Genomic DNA, 25,977 nt, shown 5'->3' with positions numbered 1-25,977 from the left:
TGGCTGACCTCAATTCTTTCTGTTGACTGATTCTACTCCACAGAATATCTGAACGTTGGCATTTGTATTTAAAAGTCAGTATATCTGTAAGAATTTGGGAATACACCATACTTAAAAAGTACTCTTATTACACCATGGTTTTATTTATTTATTTTAAATTTTAATTTTTTATTGGAATTTTAGAGAAAGGGAGAGGGAGAAAGAGAGAGAGGGAGAAACATCGATGTGAGAAACATCGATCGGTTGCCTCCCGTTCATAACCAGACCAGGAATCGAACCTGCCACCTTTCAGTGTACGGGGTGATGCTCCAACCAACAGAGCCACACCGGCCAGGGCTACACCATGGTTTTGAAACAATGTTTCTTAAGAACTAACTCTTTAGAACCATTAAATTATAGTAACTTAATAGCATATTTTAAGAAGTTTAAGATTTAGATTAAATCAAAATGATAAAAAGCTGATATCCCTGTTAACTTTTTGACCATACTCTTCCTGTTCTCTGAAGGTTCATGATATAATATTATCTACACCAGGGCCTGTCACTGTTACGGCATTTACTCCACTAAGAACACCCTATTACAGAAAGCAAAAGGCTCACCGTGAAACCAAATCTTCCTTTATACTAAACCACTAACACATATACCACTTGAGAAAGATAAGGACCTTTGAAAGAAGATAACCCTTTCAAAATTCATAAGTAACGTATCTTCAGCAAAAGAATTCCATCAATACAATAGGTCCTCCCATTTAATATCAAGAAAAGAAGCAATTTGAGAAGAACTCCATAGTTAATAGCAAATGTTATTTTTTAACCATGTAAAATAAGAGTAAATCACAAATACAACTTTTGAATATTCCAATCTCCTTTAGGACATAAAATAGTGATGAAGTTAATGTAATTTCTATTTTTAAATAGCATTTAAATGTAGATTATACCAGCTAGGAAGATAATCAAGTAGGAAAGGTAAATTAAGCCTATTTTTAAACCAATCAGAGCTGGAGTCTTTGGGCCCCTAAAGCTTTGGGGGGTATTTACCTCCTCTTACTGGAAAGTCAGTCAGCTGTAGAGAATTCCCGACCTGAGCACCTCTGCCCCTGCGGGATGCTCTCTCAGCCCTCGGGTGGCATCGCTTTGGCAGCGGAGCCAGGCAAGCTGCCAATATCCAGAAAGGGCAGGGGACCATCCCTCAGTATGCCACACCCGGCCATCTCCAGTCATTGTGTTTCTGGGCGTGGTTTTTAAAATCATCTCATTTAGGAAGCAGCAATGTTTCAGCCAGAAGCATTTCTACAGTTGTGGTTACTGTTCAATGGCTGATTTTTTTTTTTTTCATTTGGAAGTAAATTTAAATAATTTACTGTGGGATGTGGAGTATTCTGTGTCTACTGCTTCAAGACAATCACTTGCTTTGTTATTTCATTCCGTTCTGAATTAAAGCTAAGCTACTCACACAGTGTTCAATTTAAGCTTCTTTAATACTGATGAAAGGCATGTGTAGTTCATATAAAACATACTTAGTGAACAGTAGCAGATGCTTCATATAAATTATCACTTTGCTATACATGTCTTATGGTCTACAAGAAAAGAGAAAGAACAATATGTCAGTTTTGCTACATTTTAATAGGTTTTTTGAGGGAGAATTTTTTAGGTCTTGTCAGCGACATCAAACAAAAGGTCCTGAGTCCCGCAGGGTGCAGAGCGCTGCCCCCACCTCAGTTTACATGATGTGGAGAAAGTGTTGTTCTTGCCCCTTGAGGAGCTTACAGTCTGGGGGGCTGACAACTCACAGTCTAAGAGTTGAGTGAACAACAAAGTTATTTAAGGCAATTCCTCATCCCCTCCAGTTACTGTGGACGGAACCATTTTGAAATTAATCTAATCAAGATGAGAGACCAGACGAAATCTGGCTGAGAATTCATTCAGGCTCCTGAAGTTTCTGACATCCATCTCCGTAAACGGAACTGTCCCAAAGGACAACTGAGAGACTAGATCTCTTGAAGTGCAAGGGCTGGGACGACTTAATGGTGGTTACTTATTTTTAAAAGCAAACATACGGAACAGTATGACAGGTTATTACACTAGTTTAAAAACAGCCCAAGTACTGCGCCCCATTCCCTCGTGCTAGCACTGGTCACTGAAAGTAGTGATATGAAATATGTGGGCTCTACATCTAACCCACAGAAAGCCCACCCCAGATTTAATGTTCTGTGTATCAAACAGGTGCCTCGTGTATACTATGAAAGTTTTATTTATGCCCCATTAAGTCAAAAATAATGTAAATAGTCAAATTATAACATGCTAATGACCTGCATATTTCCATATGGATGAATGGTGATATATCTAAACAGGAAATAAATGGCAATCCTATCTACCTATGTAAAAAAAAAAAAAAAAAAATAGAGTATCTCCAAATTTCGCATACTCAATGCTGTAAGAGGTATGCAGGTTTCCAGGTTTCACAATCAGTTGTCAGAAAAACAGCAGTTCTTCCTGCAGTATCTCATTGGCATCTGACTCAAATTATTTTTACATGATCTAGAAGACATTATTAACCCATCTAAAAATTGGTAATTATTCTGAGATGGTTCCGCATTAACCCTAGAATCACTATCAGAAAGAATAACAATGTGATGTGGAAGAACAGCAAATCAACGTGACTAAAAATATGCTCACTTTCCGAAACAATCTTGTCATCGGGAAAAATCACAGCTACAACCTGGGAACACTCCCATATGGATACTGATCCGGCCAAGGCACACTCCGAGCAGGAGAAGGATGAGATCAGGTGAACTTAGGCCACCTCGAGGAGCAGCCTAGAAATTTCCTTCTTCGACAGCCTAATTAGTCCAAACGCTCCAAAGCAGATTCATACTATCCTACCCACATCGGCCCAAAGTTTGACATTAATTCAAAACACCCAAAGAGCATGGTGGAGCAGAAGGGTACAGACGTGTAAACTCTAGTACATTCTTATTGCTGTAATAAGTTTGAAGATGAGCACACCCTACTCATAACAGTGTTTTTCCAGGAAGCAGGGCAGTAGTGGTCAATTAGAAAAGAGAACATTAACTGCACAATCAATAGAAAAGTAAAAACCTGTTTCAAAATCTACAATAAGCCTGTATCCAAAAGAGTCTTACATGTCAGTGACGTGCTGGACATGGGTTCTGTGCTACAGCTTTGCAGTGGGCTCCCCCTGGCCCACTGGCCTGGCACGGCCTGCTTCCTGCCTGCTGAAGGGAGAGGATTCTACAGAGCTACGATGTTTCTAGTGAGTGGTACAATTCACAGAAGTTCCAGGTTATTCATGTCAGGGTCATTCCTTGTGCAAAGTTTGATGTAGATGAAGATAAAGTGGTTTCTTGGTCAATAATTGCAATTTCTTTCTTTTAAAATCAGTGGGTTTCTTGTATCTGTAACCACAATAGAAAAACCACTGTTTAAAATACTTTGATAATCGATCTATTCCAAGGTCACATACTAAGAAGAAATACTAGCCACCATTCCATTAGTACTAACTCCATAAGCGCATCACTTACAGTTCTATTACAATGGGCCCGGGTTTAATTTCATCCATCTCCATGAACGCGAAACACTTGGTACTTGTAAACCTTTTTTTAGGCTTGTAGTGCTTGAATTCAAAGAAGATAGCTGCACCTAAGGGATGACAAAAGCATTAGCCACAGATAGCACCATTCTCGTCAATACATTTTCTTTGATCACCAGAAGCATAGGAACAAGCAACAACTGGCATAATTTTATAAGGTAACCTTTGTTATACGGTCTGATGGTATGCCTGTGGCTGTCACTCCAAACTCTAGCAAAACTTCTGAGCCAGACTGATCGAAGAACGACCCGTGAAATGAGAATAGCCCAGGAAGATGAGCTGACATGCTTGTAAACGTGAAGAAAGTACAGCATATTCATTAGTATTAATATCAGTTCAAACTAGAGTCACTGTACATAAAGAATTCAAAGTGGGGGGAAATGAATGAAGTCAACTTCTGAATACAGTCCTATTTTTAACACCCTGCGAGTCAAGTCATCAAGAACACAGCTCAATAAAACCAACATAATCAAATAGCCCGTGAAACACCCCCCCCAACCCCACATCAGAAACATTTTCCAGAGCAATGGAGTTAAATGGAAAACAAAGTTTTGTTATATTTTCCTGCCAAAGGCACACTTCCCACTGAAATTTCTTGGACATTATTTCTTAAGCATGTCCTATCTACTCATGCTGCTAACACAGCGATTCTCAAACTCTGGAGGGCACCAGGAGGTCTGGGGCGGGCCCAAGCATTTGCATCTAACCAGGAAGCTGCTCACACTCAGAGAATCACCCTCTAACAGGAGCGCTGCAGGAAAAGTCTTTTATTTTTTAAAATACTTTTATTGATTTCAGAGAGGAAGGGGGACAAAAACATCAATGATGAGAGAGAATCATTGATCAGCTGCCTCCTGCACGCCCCACACTGGAGATCGCCCCACACTGGGGATTGAGCCCACAACCAGGACACATGCTCTGACTGGGAATCGAGCTGCAACCTCCTGGTTCATAGGTCGACAATCAACCACTGAGGCACGCCGGCCGGGCAGGACCGCCTTTTAGGACACAGGAACAGCAGCACCCGATTTGAGAAGGAAAAGATCAAGTCTTTTAGAGCAGCGGTCGCCAACCGGTGGTGGGCGGACCACTGGTGGTCCATGAGGTTGGGAAGGTTGGCGACTGCTGTTTGAGAGGCCGTGGCCACTGTTCAAAAGGCACAGGTGTATCTTGTGCAATCCTCCCACAGGGCGTGGACATTTCAAACACCACACCTGAATCTCTGGAGATAAAGGGGCTCCGAAGTCTTCTGCTCAGAGGACACTGGCATTCCGGTGGACAAAAGGCAAGAGACACATCTCACCCCAAGAACCGTGCAACTTGAAAATGTAGCTTCACCTTTTTAATAATTTGCTTTTGTCCTTTCCCATCCTCCTGCCAACTAACGCAAACGATAGTCTGTCTGCCCAATAAATTCCGCTGGAAAAAAATGTTTCTTTCAGCTACTAGAGACTTACTCTTCAGGGAGCCCCGCTTCCCCAGCTCTTCAGTATGAGAAAGCTTTCATTCTATTTTGTTGTTAAAGATGATAAGATTTTACTATGGAAGATTGCTTTATTATAGGTTATTTACTATACAACTAGAGAACACAATTCCGGATTCCCACATTTAAATATAAATGTATATTTCATTCAATTCCATAAACGCTATGTGACATTTACTTTTTCCAACGCTGCTAGGTCCACCAGGCCCACAAACATGAACAAGATGAGAACTCTGAGCACAAGGGGTCAGTTACTGACGATTACACACCTTTGGTTAATTTTTCAACATGCTTCTGGAGCTCAATGTCCACATTAAAGTGAACATATGTATCTTCTTTTCGTGAAGCCACAGGAGTATCTTGCACAGGAGTTAAATCTATGCCGTTCAGATCTAGAAAGGAAAAGAGTTTCTGCTCAGCAGCCTTCAAATGCACAGACTCAAAAGCGCACAGGAAACCCCGGGATTATGTTTCCTAGAGGCCGGCAGGAGCCGAGAGCAGACTCCCAGTTAACGGAGCTCCCACATGGTGTGGGCGGCCACCTGAAGGAAGACCTTGTGGTCTCCAGAGGTATGTGGAGGGAGCTGAGGAGACGGGGGGGACCTCAGGGACCAGCAAAGGAAGCCTTGCCATGACTGGGGACCTACGGAAGCTTGGAGAGAACACAATGTGATCCTATAGTTCAGAGGTGAAGGAGAGCATCGTGTCTTCCCCCAGGGAACAGGCCATTATATTCTTGAGTGCAATACAACTTGGGAATGTGAATAACACCCCTACTTCCCACCCGGAGCAAGTGCATGGCATGGGAAGGCCTGTGAACTGACCACTATCAGAATCCCCGTTACATTCAAGTCGGTGGACCAATCGGACATGAAACCTGCCAATGAAACCTCTCCATACGTGAATGCTTTTGCATGTATATGACCTACATTCTGGTTCCATTTGCTGTAACATAACCTGATTTACAACAGCCAGATGGTGCACTACGTATGGAGTATGGTTTTAATTTCCTGGAGCCGGGAATCTTCCAGTTTAATCAAATTCAATGGGGACTCACTTAATGACTCCTCAGTGTTTTACTCCACAGGTCCATCTTAGGGGACTGAAAACGATTTAGCACATTTAATTATTTCAGTTCCTAAAGATATTTACACAAAAACGTATTTCAGTCCAACGTGTATGCAAAGGTAACATAATACCTATCACGTTATCATGACATTGTGTGTTTTACAGTGTATTTTCCCAAATGAGATACGCAGCTTTGCTAAGGGCCTATAAAACAATGTCGGGTACAAATGCTTTCCAGTCGACCATGGACTTGATAACTGCACATCAGCAGATAAAGTAACACAGCGCTAGTGCTGTGGGTCGTGGTTTCTCCATGTTACAATTTTCCTCTGTGGCCAAATTCCTTTTTCTTTTATTTGGTACTGATGAACCCACATGGGTCTGAATTTATTTCTGTCATTGGTGAAAGTTCCATTTCATTTCAGTCCATATCTGTTTCATTGATTTGCCTCAAACTGCAGATTAACTGTGGGTTGGATTAACTGTGTTGTCATTTCTGAGTAATAGTATGACAACTTCATTCTCACTCACTCAATAATTATTTTTAAAAGGCCACTGAGTACGTTACAGTAAAGTTCTGAATAAAATGCTGGGCGAGCCAAAACCGGTTTGGCTCAGTGGATAGAGCGTCGGCCTGCGGACTGAAAGGTCCCAGGTTTGATTCCGGTCAAGGGCATGTAACTTGGTTGCGGGCACATCCCCAGTGGGGGGTGTGCAAGAGGTAGCTGATCGATGTTTCTCTCTCATCGATGTTTCTGACTATCCTTCTTCCTTCCTCTCTGTAAAAAATCAATAAAATATATAAAAAAAATATGTTTGAAAGAACCGGCTCTTGGTTTAAAAAAAAAAAAAATAAATAAATAAAATAAAATAAAATGCTGGGCGATGCAACAAAAGAACTCAACTGCTGTGGTTTCCCTCTTAAACCAAAGACAGAAAAAGTTGTTTTCAAGGAATCAATCACTGGATAGCAGACAAAAAAATTTCTAAGACTAACCATGTTCAATAACCTTGGAAACATAGTTTAGGACAAGAAATACACCACTTTCTAGCGTCCCCCAGGACTGTGTTCTGGGTGTGGATGTTTACGGATACGTCCTGTTTCCCTTCTCCACGGATGATTCATCGACGCCCTGACTCTCGCCCACCTGGGCACGGCTCTCCCTGGGAAGGCTCTCCTGGACGGCTCTCGGAGGCACAAGGGGACAGGAGAGCACGGCTGTGCAAAGGGAACCACACACCCCTGGGAGGTGGGGACATTTTTAAACCTGTTTCCTGAAGGGTGTCTTTGCTGTGAAGACAGTGTGTATGTCTAGCAGCACCCTTGATGGAATTAGAAGAATAAAAGACATAGAAAAAAACACCTCGAAAGCAAACATGAGTGTAAGTTATAATAGGAAAATACTTTTAGTAAATCTCTCAGAAATGTTCAGAGAAGGAATGATGCCCTCTTCTCAGGGATCTTGCCTCACTGTAGAATGAATGAAAAATGAGCTGTCATAGACACGAGAGTCCCCCCGCCCCCATTTATCCCAATGAGAAACACCGTTTTATAAAATTCGCCAGAGGGAAAACACGTAGACACAGTTATTTACCCTTTACACTGACTGTGATATAGGGATCAATGCACTGCCCGGCATCTTTCAGACCAATCTTCTCAATTCTGATCGTTAGTAACGTCATTCCTGGTTCTGACGGCAACCTTGGTAATAAAGTACCTGGTAACAGAGAAACAGCAATAAAAATGAGCTCCACGGGAAATTTCAGAGTAAATATTGTACGTTATTTGCTTCCTATCCACCCCCACCCCCGCCTCCGGGTCCAGGTTTAATAACCACAATGTGATTAATTAAACAAGCACCATGACCGTGGACAGGAAAGAGTTAACAGAGCAGGACCGAGCCTGTCACTCTGGGAAAGGCCTGCTTGCAAGGTCAGCCCTGGGCATGTGTCTGGGACTTGGATTTGGGGAGGGTTCCCACATCCCCTGATAAGAACAGCCACTGTGCCTCGGCTGTCTGGGCAAACAATGCGGTCTATGCTGAGTACCTGCTTTCCTCGGGGAGGGATTTCGGCCAGTGCTCGGCAGAGGGTGGCTATGTGATCGGCCCCAGTACCAGCTCGGGCACTGAGTCCCCACTGTGCTTCCCGACAGAACCCAGCTCCGTGTGCTGCTCCCATTGGTCGCTGGGGGAATTAATCCCAATGCAGCTCTACCAGGGGGACTCCCGGAAGCTCGCACCTGGCTTCCCTACTCGCGCACCTTCTCCCTTTGCTGGTTCTGTTCTTGTATTTTGCTCACTGCAAGACATTATAGCTATGAGTACAACTATATGCTCAGTCCTCCTAGCGAATTACCAAACCTGAGGGTGGTCTTGGGACCCCGACACAGTAGGGTACTTTCAGACCACTCTTCTAAAATAGCTCCTGCCAATAACATGGCCATAAACGTTTGTTTCAGGCTGACACGGGCTCTGGAGATGTCTTACTCCCCACTAGCAAGTACCAAAATCAGTTCCAAACACCCTGACCTGGGGTTATATTGTGACTATTTTAAAACAAAGATACCCACCGGGAACTCTAGCAGGAAAGGAATCAGGAGACCCTGCTCCAGCACCACCCTCTTCTTCATCTTCTTCAAATTCCAAATTCTCTTCTTCACCAGGTGCTAAAATTCTTCTACGTACGAGAGGACAGAAAAAATAATAAGCTACAAAACCAAGTATTCTAGGGAAGCCTCCCAGCTGCTCACTTCCCAGGTAAGATGCTGATATAAACAATGTTGACAAAAATAGGTGTAAAATAAGAAAACAAATATTGGTGAGTATTTACTTTACCTTAAGGGGACAGGCTGAACGTCAAATGGGAATTCTTTATTATAGGTAAGAATATTCTTTAGGACTAGAATAAAAAGAGAAAGGAGCATGAATTCTTCTATGAATCAAATTTAGAATTTTACCACAAATGACTGTTTTTAATCAATTTTCTCTGCATAGTAATAATTTTTGAAAATTGCCGATCTTATCATGTATTTGTCCATGGACTTACAGATCTTAGCAAATGGAACTATCCGTAGAATGCTTCAGCCACTGATAATTTCAAAGTACTATCAGCTCTCTAAGGAGAGGATAAGCTCCAGAGCCTCAAAGCCCTCATGGAAAACAAACCCCCAAATAGTTCTATGTACAAAGTCCCAGGTGAGACATGGGAACAGACAAGTAATGCCTCCTTCCTGGAGTACAACATTTAAAGACTGACATCAAAGATGACCAATCAGAGGCACATGAACATGTCTTATTCTGTGTCCTGGTTAGATTTCCCCTCAACTACATGAAACTGGTAAAGTTTGGTAAATCTGGTTATAATTTTCATATATAAAGTTTACAGTATACACACATGTATTATACACATACATAAAACCATTATCATTTATGATAAAGGCTATTACATACATACATATACATAAGATACATGCACACAAACATAAAGAAAGACTTATCCTCAAGGGAAGTCTGAAACCACACACTATGGCACCACCTCCTGGACTAGGGCTGTGCTCCATGATTACATTCTGGCATGTAAACTTACAGAGAGGAGTTCTCCTCTTCTGCCTACGCTGGAGAGGTGCTATAAGTATGTGCTTCAGATCTAGCCCTATGGGTTTCCAGTAACTACCTGCAATTATATGAAGGTGAAGTAATGGCATTAACTGGGCAACCCAAAAAGTTCCCAGGATTTTACATGCATCCTATTCAGCCTAATTTTGGAGTCCTGCAGCTTAAAGCTAAAATAGGTGTGGCATGTTGTCATCTCAAAGGAGGAAACCCCAGTGCAGACTGCAATTATATGACTTCAACAGGAGGGAGATGTGTTTACCACACTTCTTATAATATATTATAGCACCCCTACTCAGTCCTTCAGTGAGGAAGAAATCTGAGACTGTGTCTAGATTCTCATTCATTCTTATTCTCTCTCTCTCTCTCTCTCCTTCCAGCTCTTACCCTTATCCTTCCTCTCACTCTCTTCTCAACAAATGTGCCACGAATGTCCATAATGTCCATAATGTTTGAGATATGGCAGTGATCAAGACAGAGGGTTCTTGCCCTCACATATGGATCTTAGGCCACAGTGAGGACAAGCAGACAGTAGATAAGCCAACAAGTTAACAAGGTAATGTAAGATTGCGCTTAGCGAGATAAAGGCCACAAACAGAAGACTGCAAGTGGCGTAGGAGAGAACTTCAGCTAAGGTGGACAAGGCAGGCCTTTCACAGCTAACTTGTTAGAGTTGTGAGAGCTGTGACCTGGAATGGAGGAACTGTCTCTAAGCAGCTCTGGAACAAGGGCTGTCCACGTATTAGAGAACGGGCGAGAGCAGCAATAAAGGCTCTGAGGCAGGAACGAGCCTGACTTGTTCACGGAATAGAACGGACTGTACAGCTGAAATGGATAAGCCAAGGGGAAGTGGCAGAGATCTGAAATGTGATATGTTGCTATTACTAAGGATAAACGTAAGAAAATTAAATGACTAGTACTTTCAAGATCTTAGGTTTAGTATATTTCAGACAGGATTATCAGATTTAAAAACCCTTGAAGAAAAAATACATTAGCAAAATAAAGCAACCAAGTCCACATATTGAAAGGTACAGTCATTCATTAATTTTACTTTTCTTAGTCTTAGAAGAGGCAGAGGCTAGTTTGACTAAGTACACTTAACTTAAAGCATATCAAACACCAACCTTTAGAAAATGATTCTGATACAATCATTAACTCACAAGGGCCTAGCTTTAATCAAATAAAAATTACAGAGCATATCCTACTGAGATACAATAGGCACACTGATGTTCCTTTAGGAGGCCAGAGCAAATTAAAGTCATCTAAAAAGCTAGTAAGTACCAAGGAGGGAGAAGTCCATATGAAAAGAACTATATAAATTCAAAATGTAACAGAATGAATCCCAATAATGCTATCTTTCCTTTCCATTCCTACCCCTAATCTTAAAAAATAAAAATAAAAAGCAAACAAAAACACAAGAAATAAAAGATTAATGCAGATTTTAGTCCAATCTTCTAATATGTGTGTCAATAACCTCTCAGGAGCTTGAACTGGAGAACTATGATATTTAGGATTGATGTCGACATTCTAACATTACAGGTGTAATATAGAGTGCAGTGGAGGAAACACAGGATTGGGGCCACTTAGAACCCTGGTCAATACCAAGTTCTGGAATAGTGTGGTGAAGGCTTGGGAGGGGCGTGTGCGGGTGGAGGGGGTCAATGGGGAAAAAACAAAAACAAAAACAAAGGGGACATCTGTAATACTTTCAACAATGAAGGTTAAACAAAGCCAAAAGACTCCAGTTCTGGCATTTATAAGCTGTAAGGTCATGGGCAGGTGTCAGTTAGCAAACTGCAACTGAGTGGCTTTACCTGAGTGCCTATTAGGTAGCTGCTATTCTAAACACTGGTAACCATGGTCACCAATGAATGATCCTTTCAGGCAACAGGAGAAATAAGTGGACACGTTTAGAGAGAGAGATGATAAAGACCTAAGGATAAATAGTTTACAGTCATCCTACATATCTATTTGATTTTAAAGTTTTATTTGGAAACAAACTGGGGGAAAAAACACCAAACAAAAACCTAATGAAAAATAGTGACTAAGTAAGGAGCCAAAGTCCTAATTATGCTTATCACTGAAAAACTGATTAGAATTTTCTTCAGAAACATTACATAACCATTAAATAACCATTAAAGCTGCCAATGTGCTTTTCCTAAAACAATGGTATGCACAGCCAGTCACAAAAGCCCATATATTATATGATTCCATTTATAAGCCATGTCCACAACAGGCAAATCTATAGACAGACATTAAACTCGTGGCTGGGAATTGGGGAGTTGGGGGAAATGGGTGGATGCTACTGGGTACAGGATTTCTTTTTGGGGTGATGAAAATGCCCTAAAATGGACTATGGTGGTATTCAATCCTTGTGCCTTTGCCTAGACTGCAAACATTTTCTCTAAGAGACCATTCATTTGAACCAGCAAAAAAAGCTTTATTTAGCAGCATCCTAACCACCACCTACTTCAAAAGAGCTTTTAAGAAGGGAAAGAAAATGAGGACAACAAAAAAATATTTTGTAGAGCACTCAAACAGCTGGACTGTAGTTTTGGATGTCATGATATAAATGGGCATCAGTGACTATAATTTTAAATTCTCCAGTAGACATGACTACAAACGCTTACCAAAGTAACTGGAGTCTTGTTACAGTGATTAAAACAAAATAAAGGCTTAAAACGTATAGGTGAGGCAAGTACAACCTAGAATCAAATTTTTCATATTCTAAATGAAGGTAAACCAAATAAAAACTACTATCAATACTATAGGAATTATAAAAGCATAAAAAAATCACACAGGACAAAACAGTAACAAAAATAAATCAAATAAGCATTTATGCTAAATAATCTTAATTAATCTAATGAATATTTTTTGAAAGAAGTATCACTGAAAAACTTACTTGGTTCTAGCTTCTTCAGGTCCTCCAGTTTAAATTCTTCTTGGGACTGTGTGGACTGAATTCAAAATATGCATATTACATCTTTTTATTATAAATATTTCATTATACCCAATGTCTCTTAAGTGGCAAGAACTAAATAGTCCAAAAGTAGCCAAAATAAATGAATCTATTTCTGACTTTCAAAGTAGAAAATAACAAGTCTGAAGCGGATTTTTGTTTGTTGTTGTGTTTTGGGAACATTCAGACTAATAATAACAGAAAAAAAATTAAAGTTATATCTTTTATTTCTAATTTATAAAAAAATGAACTAAATATTTTCATATGAGCTTAACTCATGAATTCCTATTGCTATAAAACCCTCCTGAGACAATACTGCTCTTAGCAGGCATGCCTAATGTTTCATTAGAATAGTTCATAATAATTTCTTTTCCTTAAGTTTGCAGACCTAACAGTTGGTGGTTTCCTTGTATCAGAAAGAGGGGCAAAATGCTATTTACCTGTAAAGCTGCACTTCGTAATTCCAAGCATGTTGCAATTTTGCCGATGGTTTTCTGTAGAAAAAAGAAAAAGCTATAAATACCAAACATTATAACTATTAACTAGTAGTTGTCAAAATCACCAGTTAATTTTTATTGATAAAGGATGTACCAGTATGATTTCTAAAAATAAGTTAAATTCTCTTTCTTTTTAGCGTCTTACAGATTTTAAAGAAGAGAAACAGGCAGCAAAGGGCTGGGATGAGGGAGAGCTAATGTGCCACAACCAATTTTAAATTAAGTTTACTTTGATGACAGCTTTATGACATGATTTACAGGTCAATGAAAAGGACTTACAACCTATTCCCTCCCAAGTTCTGCCTTCTCTTTTTCTCCATAAAGCCTGAAATTCATTAAAAGAGTTAAAAGTAAAAATACCTGAAAGTTAGCATGATATAATTTAATTTTGACTAAGTCCAATCATGACTTAGATAATTAAATACATAGGCACTACTAAGCAAAATTAGTACTTGTGATGAATGGTGGCAAGTTTCACAGTCAGATCTGTTTCCTATTAAGTGACAGGGCATAGTCCTTGACCTTAATAAGCTCAGGTTCTACAGTGTAAGATAAGACATGGACAGAATCACTGTAATCTAAAGAAGAGACACTTGATTCTATAAGATGCAGCAAAGTAATGCCTTAACCGGTTTGGCTCAGTGGATAGAGCCTCGGCCTGCGGACTGAGGGGTCCCGGGTTCGATTCCGGTCAAGGGCATGTACCTTGGTTGCGGGCACATCCCCAGTGGGAGGTGTGCAGGAGGCAGCTGATCGATGTTTCTCTCTCATCGACGTTTCTAACTCTCTATCCCTCTCCCTTCCTCTCTGTAAAAAAAATCAATAAAATATATTTTTTAAAAAAAAGATGCAGCAAAGTAAGCCACTGTATGTTCTGAAGAAATAGGACAAGACCATATGCTGCAGTGACTGGGAGGATTTTAAAACGAAAAAGCTTAGAAAATTGTCATGATGCATTTGTCCCAAACTAAATTGACGTATGAAGTGTGTGTGTGTTGGGGGTGGGGGCGTCGTTCTGAAGGGGACCTTCAATGACTAGCTGAGGAAGCTGTCATTACTTCAGCAGTAAATTACACAGAAGGTTTTTGAACACAGAATGACAATCAGATTTGCCCTTTAAGAATATTGTTGTGACAACAGAATCCATAGGATGAAGTAGGAAAGGTAAAAGACTGAAGGTAAGATCAGTCAGGTTAGTTCAAGTATCCCAGTAAATGGTCATAAACAGGAACATGAATGGCTAGGGCGGCTATGAAAAGGAGGACACCCATAGAAGAAAGATCTGTAAGAGCAGGCAGCCGAATTATGCCATCAATACTTTCAAGTCCTTCCAAAAAAGACATTTCTTAAGTTTTTGTTAGAAATCAATCCAGACCATAAAAGTGAAGTATCTTTGTACAATATTTACAGTGCCTTCACAATGAACTATTCTGCAAACAAATGATATGTTTTTCTAAATGTATAAATGTTAGTTGAATATGGTGGTTTTCTCTTTTGTCAGCTTTCTCTGCAAGATAATGAGGAGCAAAGAGGAGTAACAAGTACCATCCTGGCCCCGGTGCTTAGGCTAGTGTGTATTATTGCTATTATTATATCAATAATAAAAAGCTGGTACAGCAACTCACAAAATAAACCACTACCGAGCAAGATGTGACACTTGGCTAATGCATAAGTAACCATATTTAATTATTTCCACAATCTAAAAATTCCTTTCAATCCCAACATAAGAGTTTAGAAAATACCCAATTTCATTCTGAAAATTTACATTTAAAGATTGTATTTAAATATGTTAAGCGCAAAAGGATTCAAGATAGATTATATAACATCTCAAATAGCTTTTGCATAGAAATCAGTGAATCTTTTCTAAATAAAATCTAATCATTGTTATTCAAATATACCACTCAACTCTGACAAACTAATAAATAATGTTAAACATAAATAATATAGGAGCAGTAATGGCTAACAATTATAGAGCACTTACCGACAAGCTCTCCTAAGTGATTTATAAGCTTTAATTCGTTTAATCCTCACTATAATTCTATCAGTTAGAGACAGTCATTTTATAGATGCAAAAATTAAACAGAGGTTAAGTAAGTTGCCCTGAATATAAAATTTTTTCTATACAAAATATTAAAAAGCAATACATTTATTTTAATACCATTTGGCCATATTTTTTGTTCTTTCAAAAATGTTCTTTTAACAAGGATTTTGTCTGTATTGAGATATATCAATGAGTAAGTCTTTAAAAATATTACTTAACTCCTTTTCCTTCTTTACTTTTTGATTTGACACTTTTAACTTTTAAAGTAAAATGTTGTTTAACAACTATAAGTCCACTAATAACCTATTTTAAAATGAACATTTCTTCAAGTTAAGCAGAAGCAACAGCTTTTTAGCCGGAATCTACTGAACTATGGCAAAATACCAATAGGCATTATTCATAACTATTTTAAGGGACCACACCCAACATCAGTATTAAAAGAGGAGGAAACACTATCATTTTCAGATGTAACAATGATTTTTAAAACATGCAGGATTTATTGGTGTCAAAATCCAGTGCTTGCTACTGTAATTGTTTCTTTCACCTTTCCTAGAAACAAATGGACACAAAAATGACTGAGAAGCACAGGCCACTTGTGCCAGAGTAAGTACTGACTATTAACTAACGTGCATTGAGGGTAAGTGAAGTTTAAATTTAGGAAGATTTAAATTATCAGCACTTCATTCAAATTAATTGCTCATATCATACATATGATATGCAATGGTAAATGTTCTCATTTTCAGAATATTGGCTATTTTAGTTTATTGTTGCTAGGGAAATTGACAACTCCAAAAAGAGCAGTTTTAAAGAAAAAGGTGGAATCAAAATTAGACAATTAAAGAGCTACATTAATTTTGCTAAAATGTATTCAATTTAAATAGGTTTTAAAAATACACAGAGTTGAAGTAGTATAGTCTCAATCCAGATTTAATTTTTTAGACTTAAACAGCTAGTCATCTACTCTCTAGCTGGGGGGAGGCTGGGAAGGGAGGAAAAGAAGGGGGAGGCAGTAGAAAGGGGGTGCCTAGAAAATATAATACAAGCATTAGTGCTGGAATTCTCATTACCACCAAATTTGATTCAAAACAGAAAAAGACTTTCTAAGCATCATGAGACATGATGTTCTATTCTGCCCAGAAACTTACATGAGAAAATCTACTACACCAAAGTAGGGAACTTAATGGAATGAAAGCTTTTGGCAGCTATGCTTTGGCTATTAAACCCAGTTGTTACTATGACAAAACTATTGGGAATAGAAAGCCAATTCAACTAACCATGAGGGAGGATCAAATAAGAATCACAAATTTTTTTACTTTCCACCGGAAGTCTTTGTGGATATTATGATTAGAAAATCCCTATGAATATTTTATCACCAATTAGTAAAGGTTTGAGGGATCAGTGGATCTGTTTTAGAGTCCTTTAGACTTAAAATAAATATTGTGGAGATGTATATAAGTTATGCTCTCAAAAATTAGGATTTCTCTTACCTTAAAATAATAATCATATATGAATAAATATCAATAACCTACGATTAATAATGAAGCATTTATTCATCAAATAATTGTGAAAGCTTACTGTGAGCTAGAAAGCAAAAAGCTTCTTGTGCACCAAAAGGTTGTTGGTTCAATACCCAGTCAGGGCACATAAAGAAAGCATTTTAGAAATATGGTTGGTTTCTTAAAAATCTCCTTTCAAAGTCCCACAAACTATTGAATGATTGCCATAATTCTCAAATTTATCACAGCTACAAAAACACTGAAAATAGTAAAAGCTTAGAAATAGAATTCAAAATGGAAAACATAAAGAACAATTCTGCTTAGAATAATGTAGGGAACAGTTTCCATTTTCCTCTTTTGAGGAAAACATAATCGACTTTCTCCTACTTTGCCTATGTTCCAGGTGTAGCGTTCAGTTAATTTTGCAGACCTAACAGTTGGTTTCAAAATTTCCCAAAACGTGTCCTTCAGAACACTAGACCCAATGAAATGTTTGGGGCAGGACTTCCAAAAACAAACAAATTTAAGAAATATTCCATTACCCAAACTCTTTAAAAATTCAACATACAAAACTAACTAAATAATACATTTTTTAAAAAGAGGAAAAAATTCAACATACACATTGGCCATAGTAAAAGCCCTGACAAGTCACAAACTCTCTGTTCAATTAACATCTATTAATTTCTCAGAGCCAGCATTCTCCAGATCAGATCTGGGAAATCTTTGTTTTCTAATCATTTAGCAACTTCTTCCTTATGTGACATTCAAATAAGGCCTGTATGTCATTATGGGATTTTTCTCCTGTTGTGAATGTCTCACCTGTATTTTTTAAAGCAATTTGAATGTGTTAAGTGTATACAACTTGGCCTTCCATTAAAAATGTAGTACAGATTGAGTTAGGGGTCCTTCTCCAAGCCCAAGGAATAGGCAGGCAGGCATGAGCTCTCTCTGTGGTCACCACCAGCAGCCACAAACGCCTCCAGGCAGTTATCATAAATAGCACCTCAGAAATCAGGCCTCCAGGATAGGAGGAGGTACAGGCAAAGATCATTTCTTGATGGCATTTTTTAACTTTAAAGGTTTAGGTCAAATCTCTTTATATTTGAGGTCATTTTGCTCATAGGTTTATACCTAAGCAGCAGATTTTGGAGACAAAACGTATTAGTAACTCAGGGCAAATAAGTGATTAAAATAGGGGGGTCAGCCCTGGCCAGTGTGGCTCAGTTGGCTAGGCACTGCCCTGTGCACCAAAAGGTTGTCAGTTCAATTCCCGGTCAGGGCACATGCCTGGGTTTTGGGCTTGATCCACAGTAGGGAGTGCACAGGAGACAGGAGATTGATGTTTTGCTCTCACATCAATGTTTCTCTCTCTCCCCCTCTCCCTTTCTCTCTCTCTAAAAATCAATTTCAAAAAATGAAAAATAAAAATAAAATATAGCGGTCATTTAATTCTCAATACTGTGAAACCAGCTGATCACTTCCTAATCAATTCCTAGATAGTTTTCACAAATGCTATAGAGGTGATAAAGCATACAGTCTTTGTTCCTTAAGCAAACCAATCATTTCCTTTATGGTAATTATTTTCAAGGGCTCAAATCCTAAATATCCTAAATCTATTGTGGGTATCAGTAATTATTAAGAAAAAGAGAACAGTACACTTTTAAATTGTAGCAATGTATTTTTTCTTTTTTCAACACAATAAAAGTACATTAGATTATGTAGATCCTAAATATTTTTAAAATGCAAATGTACTATCTTGTGTAAGAAATATGGCTAACCAAAATCTTTAGGGGTTTTTTCCTTTCCAAACTCCTATAAACAACACTCAAATGAATACAAAGCCTAAGGACCAAAATAAATTTGTTTCAGCTTCCTTAAAAAGTCTACACACACACACATACAAAAAAAAAAAGAAAAAAAAGAAAAAAAAAATCACTCCCACTCCCACTCTTTGCACAAAAAAAGAATTCAAGCAAATTAAGTCACCATAGTTTTCACAATGTGTTTTCTTAAGAGATGAAGGAAAAACTGACACAAGTCTTTTTTCTTTATCTACGAGATTAAAATTTGATTTTACATTAGATACTCTAAGCCAGGAAAAAATGGGAATTGTTTCTTCCCACTTCATCTCACTCTTTAAAGTAAAGCTTCTTTTTTTTTTAATATTTTATTGATTTTTTTACAGAAAGGAAGAGAGAGGGATAGAGAGTTAGAAACATCGATGAGAGAGAGACATCGATCAGCTGCCTCCTGCACGCCCCCTACTGGGGATGTACCCGCAACCCCGGTACATGCCCTTGACCGGAATCGAACGTGGGACCCTTCAGTCCGCAGGCCGACGTGGTTAGGGCTAAAGTAAAGCTTCTTAAAGCATCCTATTTTTCATCATCTCTACAAGAAATTAACATGACACATTAAAATTTTAATGCAAGGAGAAAGAGCACCATTGAAACATTTTGCAATCTTATGCATTTATTTTGTGACAGAATCTTATGCCAAACTATTGAACAAATTTTTTTCAGTGGTGACTTCTTTTGGGGGGTGTCTGTTTTGTTTTGAAAGGAGGTAGAGAAATTAAGAAAGTTCAGAGTTAAAAATAAGATACAATTACTCATAATCAAACTCCAGTTTATGGACTTCCCTCCCAACCAACGTGTGGATGATCTCCACTAAAGATAAACAAAGCCTAAATGGCTAAGAAATTCATGAAGTAAGAAATTCACTAAGTGGCAAATCACGTGGTATCTCTACGTGATCACAATGTTCAGCAAAGCATAATCAGTATCATTTTTTGTATAACAGTTTTGATTTTTGTTTTTGCTTAATGGAATCAAAGGACGGAAGCCTGTTCATTTGGAATTTGACACATCTGGCAATTACTCTATGATACCTTTTGTTCTTCTGTGAATTCGGAATTATTGTGTTGAGCTTGGGCCTCTTTTTGTAGATGTCTTGCTAATCTGTAAGAAGAAAACATATTCTTGAGAACTGAAGGAAAGCAAAGTATCTCAAGTGCAACAAGGTGAAGCAACTTCAATCTTTTATTTTTAAAAATAATTTTTTATTTATTTATACATTTTTCGAGAGAGAGGAAGGGAAGGGGAGAGAGAGAAACATTTATGTGAGAGTGAAACATCAATTGGCTACCTCCTGCATGCCCCCTACTGGGGCTCGAGCCTGCAACAGGGGCACGTGCCCTGACTAGGAATCGAACCAGCAACCATTTGGTGCATGCGATACTGCCCAACCAATTAAGCCACACTGGCCAGGGCACAATTTTAATATTTTAAAAACAAAACAGTGAAGTACAATAATACTATGTTCTGGTTTCAAAGTATAAACCTATATTATCTTTAGAATCAAACTCTTTATACAATGACAATGAAAATAAGATAATTTTCAGAGCATTTCACTGGGACAAATTTGAGCTCTAGACAGTAAAAACAGAATCTCAGAGCTGGGAAGAACCTCAAGTGGCATCTAACCCAACTTTCTTTCGCACGCATACATTTCTTCTGGAACAAGCCAATCAGCAGTTGTCCAGATGCTGCATAAAACTTCCGGTGAGCACCAAGAACAGTACCAACCAGAGACACTTCATCAGCCTATTGTTAATTTGCTGGTAAGATTAGTCCACATTACAGCCATGCCGAAGTGGCAATACCCAACCAAATTATACCTTTGAAAACATTTTTCATGGAAAATAAAGAAAACGCCACCAATCAGCTATGAAAATCATTGTCTGCCCAATTATCATCAAAATTACAAATAGCAGCGAGGCCTTGGGTGAATTTTCAAGGATGGAGCTGTGCTGCTAGTTCAACTCAACAGTGAAGATCCAAAGTGATTTCTGAGGCAGCAAAAACACAGGATTGACTCTTAACAACTAAAAAATAAAAAGACAAATAACTCAACTTAAAAATGGGCAAAGGATTTGAACAGACTTTTCTCCAAAGAAGATATAAAAATGGCCAATAAGCACATGAATATCTCTCTTATGATTAGTCACTAGGGAAATACAAATCAAAACCATAATGAGATACCATGTCACACCCACTAGGATGAGTATAATTTTTAAAAGGAGAGGGAAAAATAACTGTAGGCAAGGATGTGGAGAAATTGGAACCCTCACATACTGCTGATAGGATGGTACAGTCACTGTGGAAATCACTTGGGTAATTCCTCAAAAAGTTAAGCAAAGTTACCATATAACCCAGCAATTTCAAAATCCTAGGTATATTCCCAAAGAAACTGGAAACATATATTCACACAAAAACACCTGTACATGAATGCTTACAGCATCAGCATTAAGCATAACAGCCCCAAAGTGGAAATACCCCAAATGTCCACCCATTGATGAACGGGGTAAACAAAAAGGAGTATATCCATTCAATGGAATATTATTTGGCATAAAGAAGAATGAAGTGTGATACATGCCACACAACATGGATGAACCTCAAAAACATTGTCTAATCAAAGAAGCCATAGGGATCACATATTAGATGACTCAATTTACATGAAATGTCCAGGTAAGACAAATCTTTAGAGACAGAATATAGACTAGCAGTTGCTGGGGTTTGAGTAGGAATATGAAGTGACTGCAGATGGGCACAGGGGTCTTTTCAGGTGATGAAGATGTTATAAACTTTACTGTAGGGATGGCTCCCCAACTTGGTAAATTTACTAAAAATTCATTTAATTGCTTATGTAAAATGAGTGAACTCATGGTATAGAAATTAAACCTCCATAGTTATTTTAAACTTTTTTAAAACCTAGGCAAAAACAATAATTTGCTAAATCCATAAATGATTGTACCATTTGAAGGCAAAGTGAGACATGATTGTGTCCCTTGAGGGAAAATCCACGTACTTTTGGATATCAGACGAGCAAAGTGCAAGAATTGCCGTTCTGTTAGCAGAGGTGAGAAATCTATCAAATATTCTTCTCTAGAGAATAAACTCACCTTACAGTGCTTCCTACAGATAAAACAGGACTGTTCTCAAAGGGGAGTTTTAATTATACTTTAAACACATAAACAAGTAGTCGAAGGACAGCAATCCGTGACAGAAATTAGTGCTTCTCAAACTGTCTTTAGTGAAGGACCAGTCTTTCCCTCTAATCTGCTCCAGACTAATACTTCTATAAAATACAACACAAATGATCGTGCAGATGTTAAATTGCTAGTTTCTAAATCTTAAATCTCGATTCCTTTATTTATCTCATTGCAGACCAGTGGCAGTTTGCAGACCAGCACCAATCTGTGGACCACACCTGAGTAGCACTGATATAACACACTAGAGGCCCGATGCACAAAATTTGTGCAAGGGGCTCAGCCCTTGCAGCCGAGGCGGCTTGCCTCAGCCCTTGCAGCTGCAGCGCTTGCCTCGGCCCTCGCAGCCCCGGCTTCATCTGGAAGGTCATCTGGAAGGACGTCCGGAAGGTCGTTCGGCTGTCCAGTCTAATTAGCATATTACGCTTTTATTATTATAGATAGTAAAGGTGATTAACAGCAGGTATTATTCGGTCTTCAAACTCACCCATTCACTTTAACAAATATTTACTGAGCATCCATGTGCTAGACTAAGACCTCTTGTGAAATACCTGATTCTGAGCAACAGACTCCATACCACTCTACCATAAGTTAGGGGGTCACATATCCCTCAGCTTGCTGAAAGAGGTGACCTGCTAAACGGAATTTTTTTCATCAACAATGTTTATTTTGGATAGAAGTTTTTGTTTTTGCCATAATAATTTGTTTAAATTATTTTGACATCAATTTTGACATCAATTCTCTACTGTTCCCACAGCATACTACTGAATCTATCCATTCAATAGAATACGATAATTATCTATTATCTAACTAAGCAATTATTTGATGATAGCCTAGCACTACTCTGGACACTAAGTATACCTTGGATACCCTACCCTCAAAGAGCTTACATTCAAGTGGGGAGAGAGACTACACCAAACAAATATCTACACCAGGGGTGGGCAAACTTTTTGACTCGAGGGCCACAATGGGTTCTTAAACTGGACCGGAGGGCCGGAACAAAAGCATGGATGGAGTGTTTGTGTGAACTAATATAAATTCAAAGTAAAGGAGCGGAGGGGAGAGCAAGAGAACCCTCCGCTCTTTCGGCTCTGCGGACTGGATAGAACAGCCGAACGGGCCGGATCCAGCCCGCAGGCTGTAGTTTGCCCACGGCTGTCCTAGACTTTCCCTCCTTCACTCTCAATATCCAGTCAGCGACTATATCCTGTCAATTCTTTTTTACATCATTTAGTAGCCCCCAAATGGTCTTCTTTTCTGCAGCCTTTCCTCACAGATAATTCAAATAAAAAAGACAATTCGCCTTCCTTTTTGGATATATGAATTTTAAATTCAACCTTTTTTTCCCTTATTTTTTAAAAATCTTTATTGTTGACAGTATTTCATATACCTCCTTTCCCCCCATTGACCCCTTCAGGCCTGCCCCACCCTAGGCTGTCACCACCCTACTGTCTGTGTCCATGGGTTATGCATATATGCATACAAGTTCTTTGGTTGATCTCTTCCCACCCATCCACCCTCCCCCACCTTTCCTCTGAGATTCCAGAGTTTGGTCCATGCTTCTGTCTCTGGATCTATTTTGCTCATATGAGTGCGATCATGGGATACTTGTCTTTCTCTGACTGGCTTATGTCACTCAGCATGATGCTCTCCAGGTCCCTCCATGCTGTCTCAGAGGGTAAGAGATCCTTCTTTTTTTACTGCTGCATAGTATTCCATGGGGTCAATGTCCCACAGCTTTTTTATCCACTCATCCACTGATGGGCACTTGGGCTGTTTCCAGATCTTAGCTATTGTAAATTGCGCTGCTTTGAACATTTCAACCTCATTTTATACGTAGCCTCATTTTTAAACATCTACAAAATTTAAGCCAATCATTACGCTGGCAGGTTTTAAAATCTGAGAACCACTCTGGAGTGGTTCTCTCTGACGAAGTTAAAAAGTTAGTGTGGAGGTCCAACAGCAGATTTGTATGTGCCTATTACTCAGTGCTAGCTAAACAGCTTGCACACTCCACTTTCCTTTGTAATTTCAATTGGACACGGTACTGTCCACTTCCCATTGTGAGCTCTGCTGCTAAATGCCAACAGCTGTGAAGTCCCACCACTTCACAGTGCGAGGCGGCTTTACACCTCAGGGTCTGCAATTCTGGCGAACACACAGAATGAGAATACACGTAGGTGCTCACTGCCTAACAGGCGATAGTATGGAAGGGCATGTTCTTTGGTAATGAAGAAAATCTAATTTCCCAAATGACATACACGCCACATCTTAAATAAAGTATCTTAAGTACTATGGAGTAGAGCAGACAGGATTGGGAATTTTTTAAAAACCTCAGATTTCAGCGGCATAGTATTGTGACCCTAGGTAGTCTGCTTAACCCAAGCTTCTCTTTCCTCTTTTTGTAAAATGAGAATAATATGCTCACTGAGTAGTGGCAAGAGCAAGTGATATCAAGTGCAAGTGCAAGTCAAATGATACGCATGGCAACAGGGCCCAGAGCAGGGTTGTTTTCTGAGCCTTTTGAAACTACAGGCAATTCAAAGTCAGTACGATGGGGAAGGAGAACATCTACACATTCAACTGAACAGCCACATAGAAACACAAATAACTATTGTAGAGAAAGAACAAAGAATTTAGATCCTCCAAGTACCAATCGTATATTCTTCCCAGAAGACACTGGGGGGGGGGGGGGAGGATTTTACACACACATGGTTTCATATTCCCTACAGCCTCAAACAATAACTTGCTTTAACCCAATAAGTAATTAATGGCAACAGTTTGCAATGGCACTTTAGCAGCCAGTTATTTCCAGGAAAATGTGTAAGAATCTAAGCAAAGTTTTATAGGTACGTAAACCTTGTCTTTTAATAATAATAATAATAATAATAATAAACTCTTACTTTTTTTGGGGGGGGGAGGGGGAAACTAGAAAGGGAAATAAATCGGACTTGGGCCGATCAAAGAAACTGGTACACACACGCACCCAGCGGCTATACATTATACACAGGAAAAGGAGGAGGGGCCCAGGAGGGAGCGGCGGCTCCCGTGCGTGGTCTATTAATTCACATTTTGCTCTCTTCTGTTCACATCCTGCGCGGACTCCACCCAAAGCAACCGAGCGAGGGGGTGGGTGGGTGGGACCCACACTGCTGAGCAAATAACAGTCCCAGAAACCGAAACGGAACCGAGGTGAACTGGGAAAACAGGGCTCTGCAGAAAGATGGGTGGAGAAGGGGCGCGCGAGGGGGGACCCTTGTTTGGGCTGGTGAGGCACCTCTGGCCTCGCTGCTTCCCAGGGGCACCCCCCTCCTCTTCATTGCCACCAGTTTGTCCCCTCCAGTCCTACACATGGGGGGGTGGGGGGGAGGATGGCACCGTGCACAGAGCCACTCGTGCCTGGAACATGGGCGGAGAGCACCCAAGTTTTCCCCCCGACCCCCCGGAGATTCTAACAGAGAAATTGAGGGGCGGCAACCTGCGAGAGGCGGGGGGGAAGGAGGAAAGGAAACTGCGAGCGGGGGACCCGTGAGACGCGGGAAGGAACTAAGTAAGTAGGTAGCCTGATGGGGCCGGCGCCCCGGGAGACCAGGGCAACCTGTTGAATGGGGACTGGCCCGGTGGAGGCGGAGGGAGAAGGGCGAGGAAGCCCAGAGAGCCCGCGGATCGTGGTGTCCAGGGCAGCTTCTCGGGGGCCGGGCGAGCCAGCCCCAGTGCCCGCGGGGCCCCACCCTGAGAAGCCTTGGCCGCAGAGACAGGGATGAGAGTTACCGACAGGAACAGCGGAGGCGGCCCCTGCAGCCGGGCTGGGCCGCCCGCCGCTAGTCACTCACATCTGATACTCGTCTATCGCCTCCACCAGCTGGCCCCAGGAGTCGAAGTCGGCGCCTCTCCTGAAACTGGCGCCCCAGCGCTGCAGCAGACTCCGGGTCACCTCCGACATGGCCGGTCCCCACCCGTCCCCTCCCGCCCCTGCCCCGGCGAGGCCGGGCTCTAGGGCGCCATCCTCCCCGGGCCGGGCCCCGACATTAACAGGGCCGGGAGGAACCGCTCCGGCCACCGCCGCCACCCGCCGAGGAGCCGCCCAAGCCCATTTGCCGCCACAGCCAAACTTTGCGGCTCGGCGGCGGCCGCCCCGCCGCGGCCCCGCCCCCGAGGCC

The 25,977-nt window shown here is 40.3% G+C and overlaps 1 protein-coding gene across 1 annotated transcript; it reads right to left on the bottom strand.

Annotated features, from left to right (window-relative positions):
- Positions 1-173: 173 nt before the first annotated feature.
- Positions 174-25,965, bottom strand: AIDA (axin interactor, dorsalization associated). Its single transcript, XM_080651283.1, has 10 exons — positions 25,651-25,965; positions 19,658-19,727; positions 13,174-13,227; positions 12,677-12,731; positions 8,998-9,061; positions 8,733-8,839; positions 7,756-7,878; positions 5,362-5,484; positions 3,542-3,659; positions 174-3,415 (listed from the first exon to the last, which is right to left on the bottom strand). The coding sequence occupies exons 1-10, from the start codon at positions 25,758-25,760 to the stop codon at positions 3,319-3,321; spliced, it is 921 nt and encodes a 306-aa protein (XP_080507409.1). The 5' UTR covers positions 25,761-25,965; the 3' UTR covers positions 174-3,318.
- Positions 25,966-25,977: the final 12 nt, after the last annotated feature.

The sequence above is a fragment of the Plecotus auritus genome, assembly GCF_963455305.1.
Source record: "Plecotus auritus genome assembly, chromosome: 14".
NCBI lineage: Eukaryota > Metazoa > Chordata > Mammalia > Chiroptera > Vespertilionidae > Plecotus > Plecotus auritus.
This window is presented reverse-complemented; position numbering and strand designations above follow the sequence as displayed.

Excerpts from the sequence above, each read along its gene's own strand:
- AIDA (XM_080651283.1), bottom strand. The coding sequence starts at position 25,760 with ATGTCGGAGGTGACCCGGAGTCTGCTGCAGCGCTGGGGCGCCAGTTTC. Across the intron at positions 7,879-8,732 it reads CTTTCCTGCTAGAGTTCCCG|GTACTTTATTACCAAGGTTG; the intron begins GTGGGTATCTTT and ends CTCTGTTACCAG. Across the intron at positions 3,416-3,541 it reads GGGCCCATTGTAATAGAACT|ATACAAGAAACCCACTGATT; the intron begins GTAAGTGATGCG and ends TTGTGGTTACAG.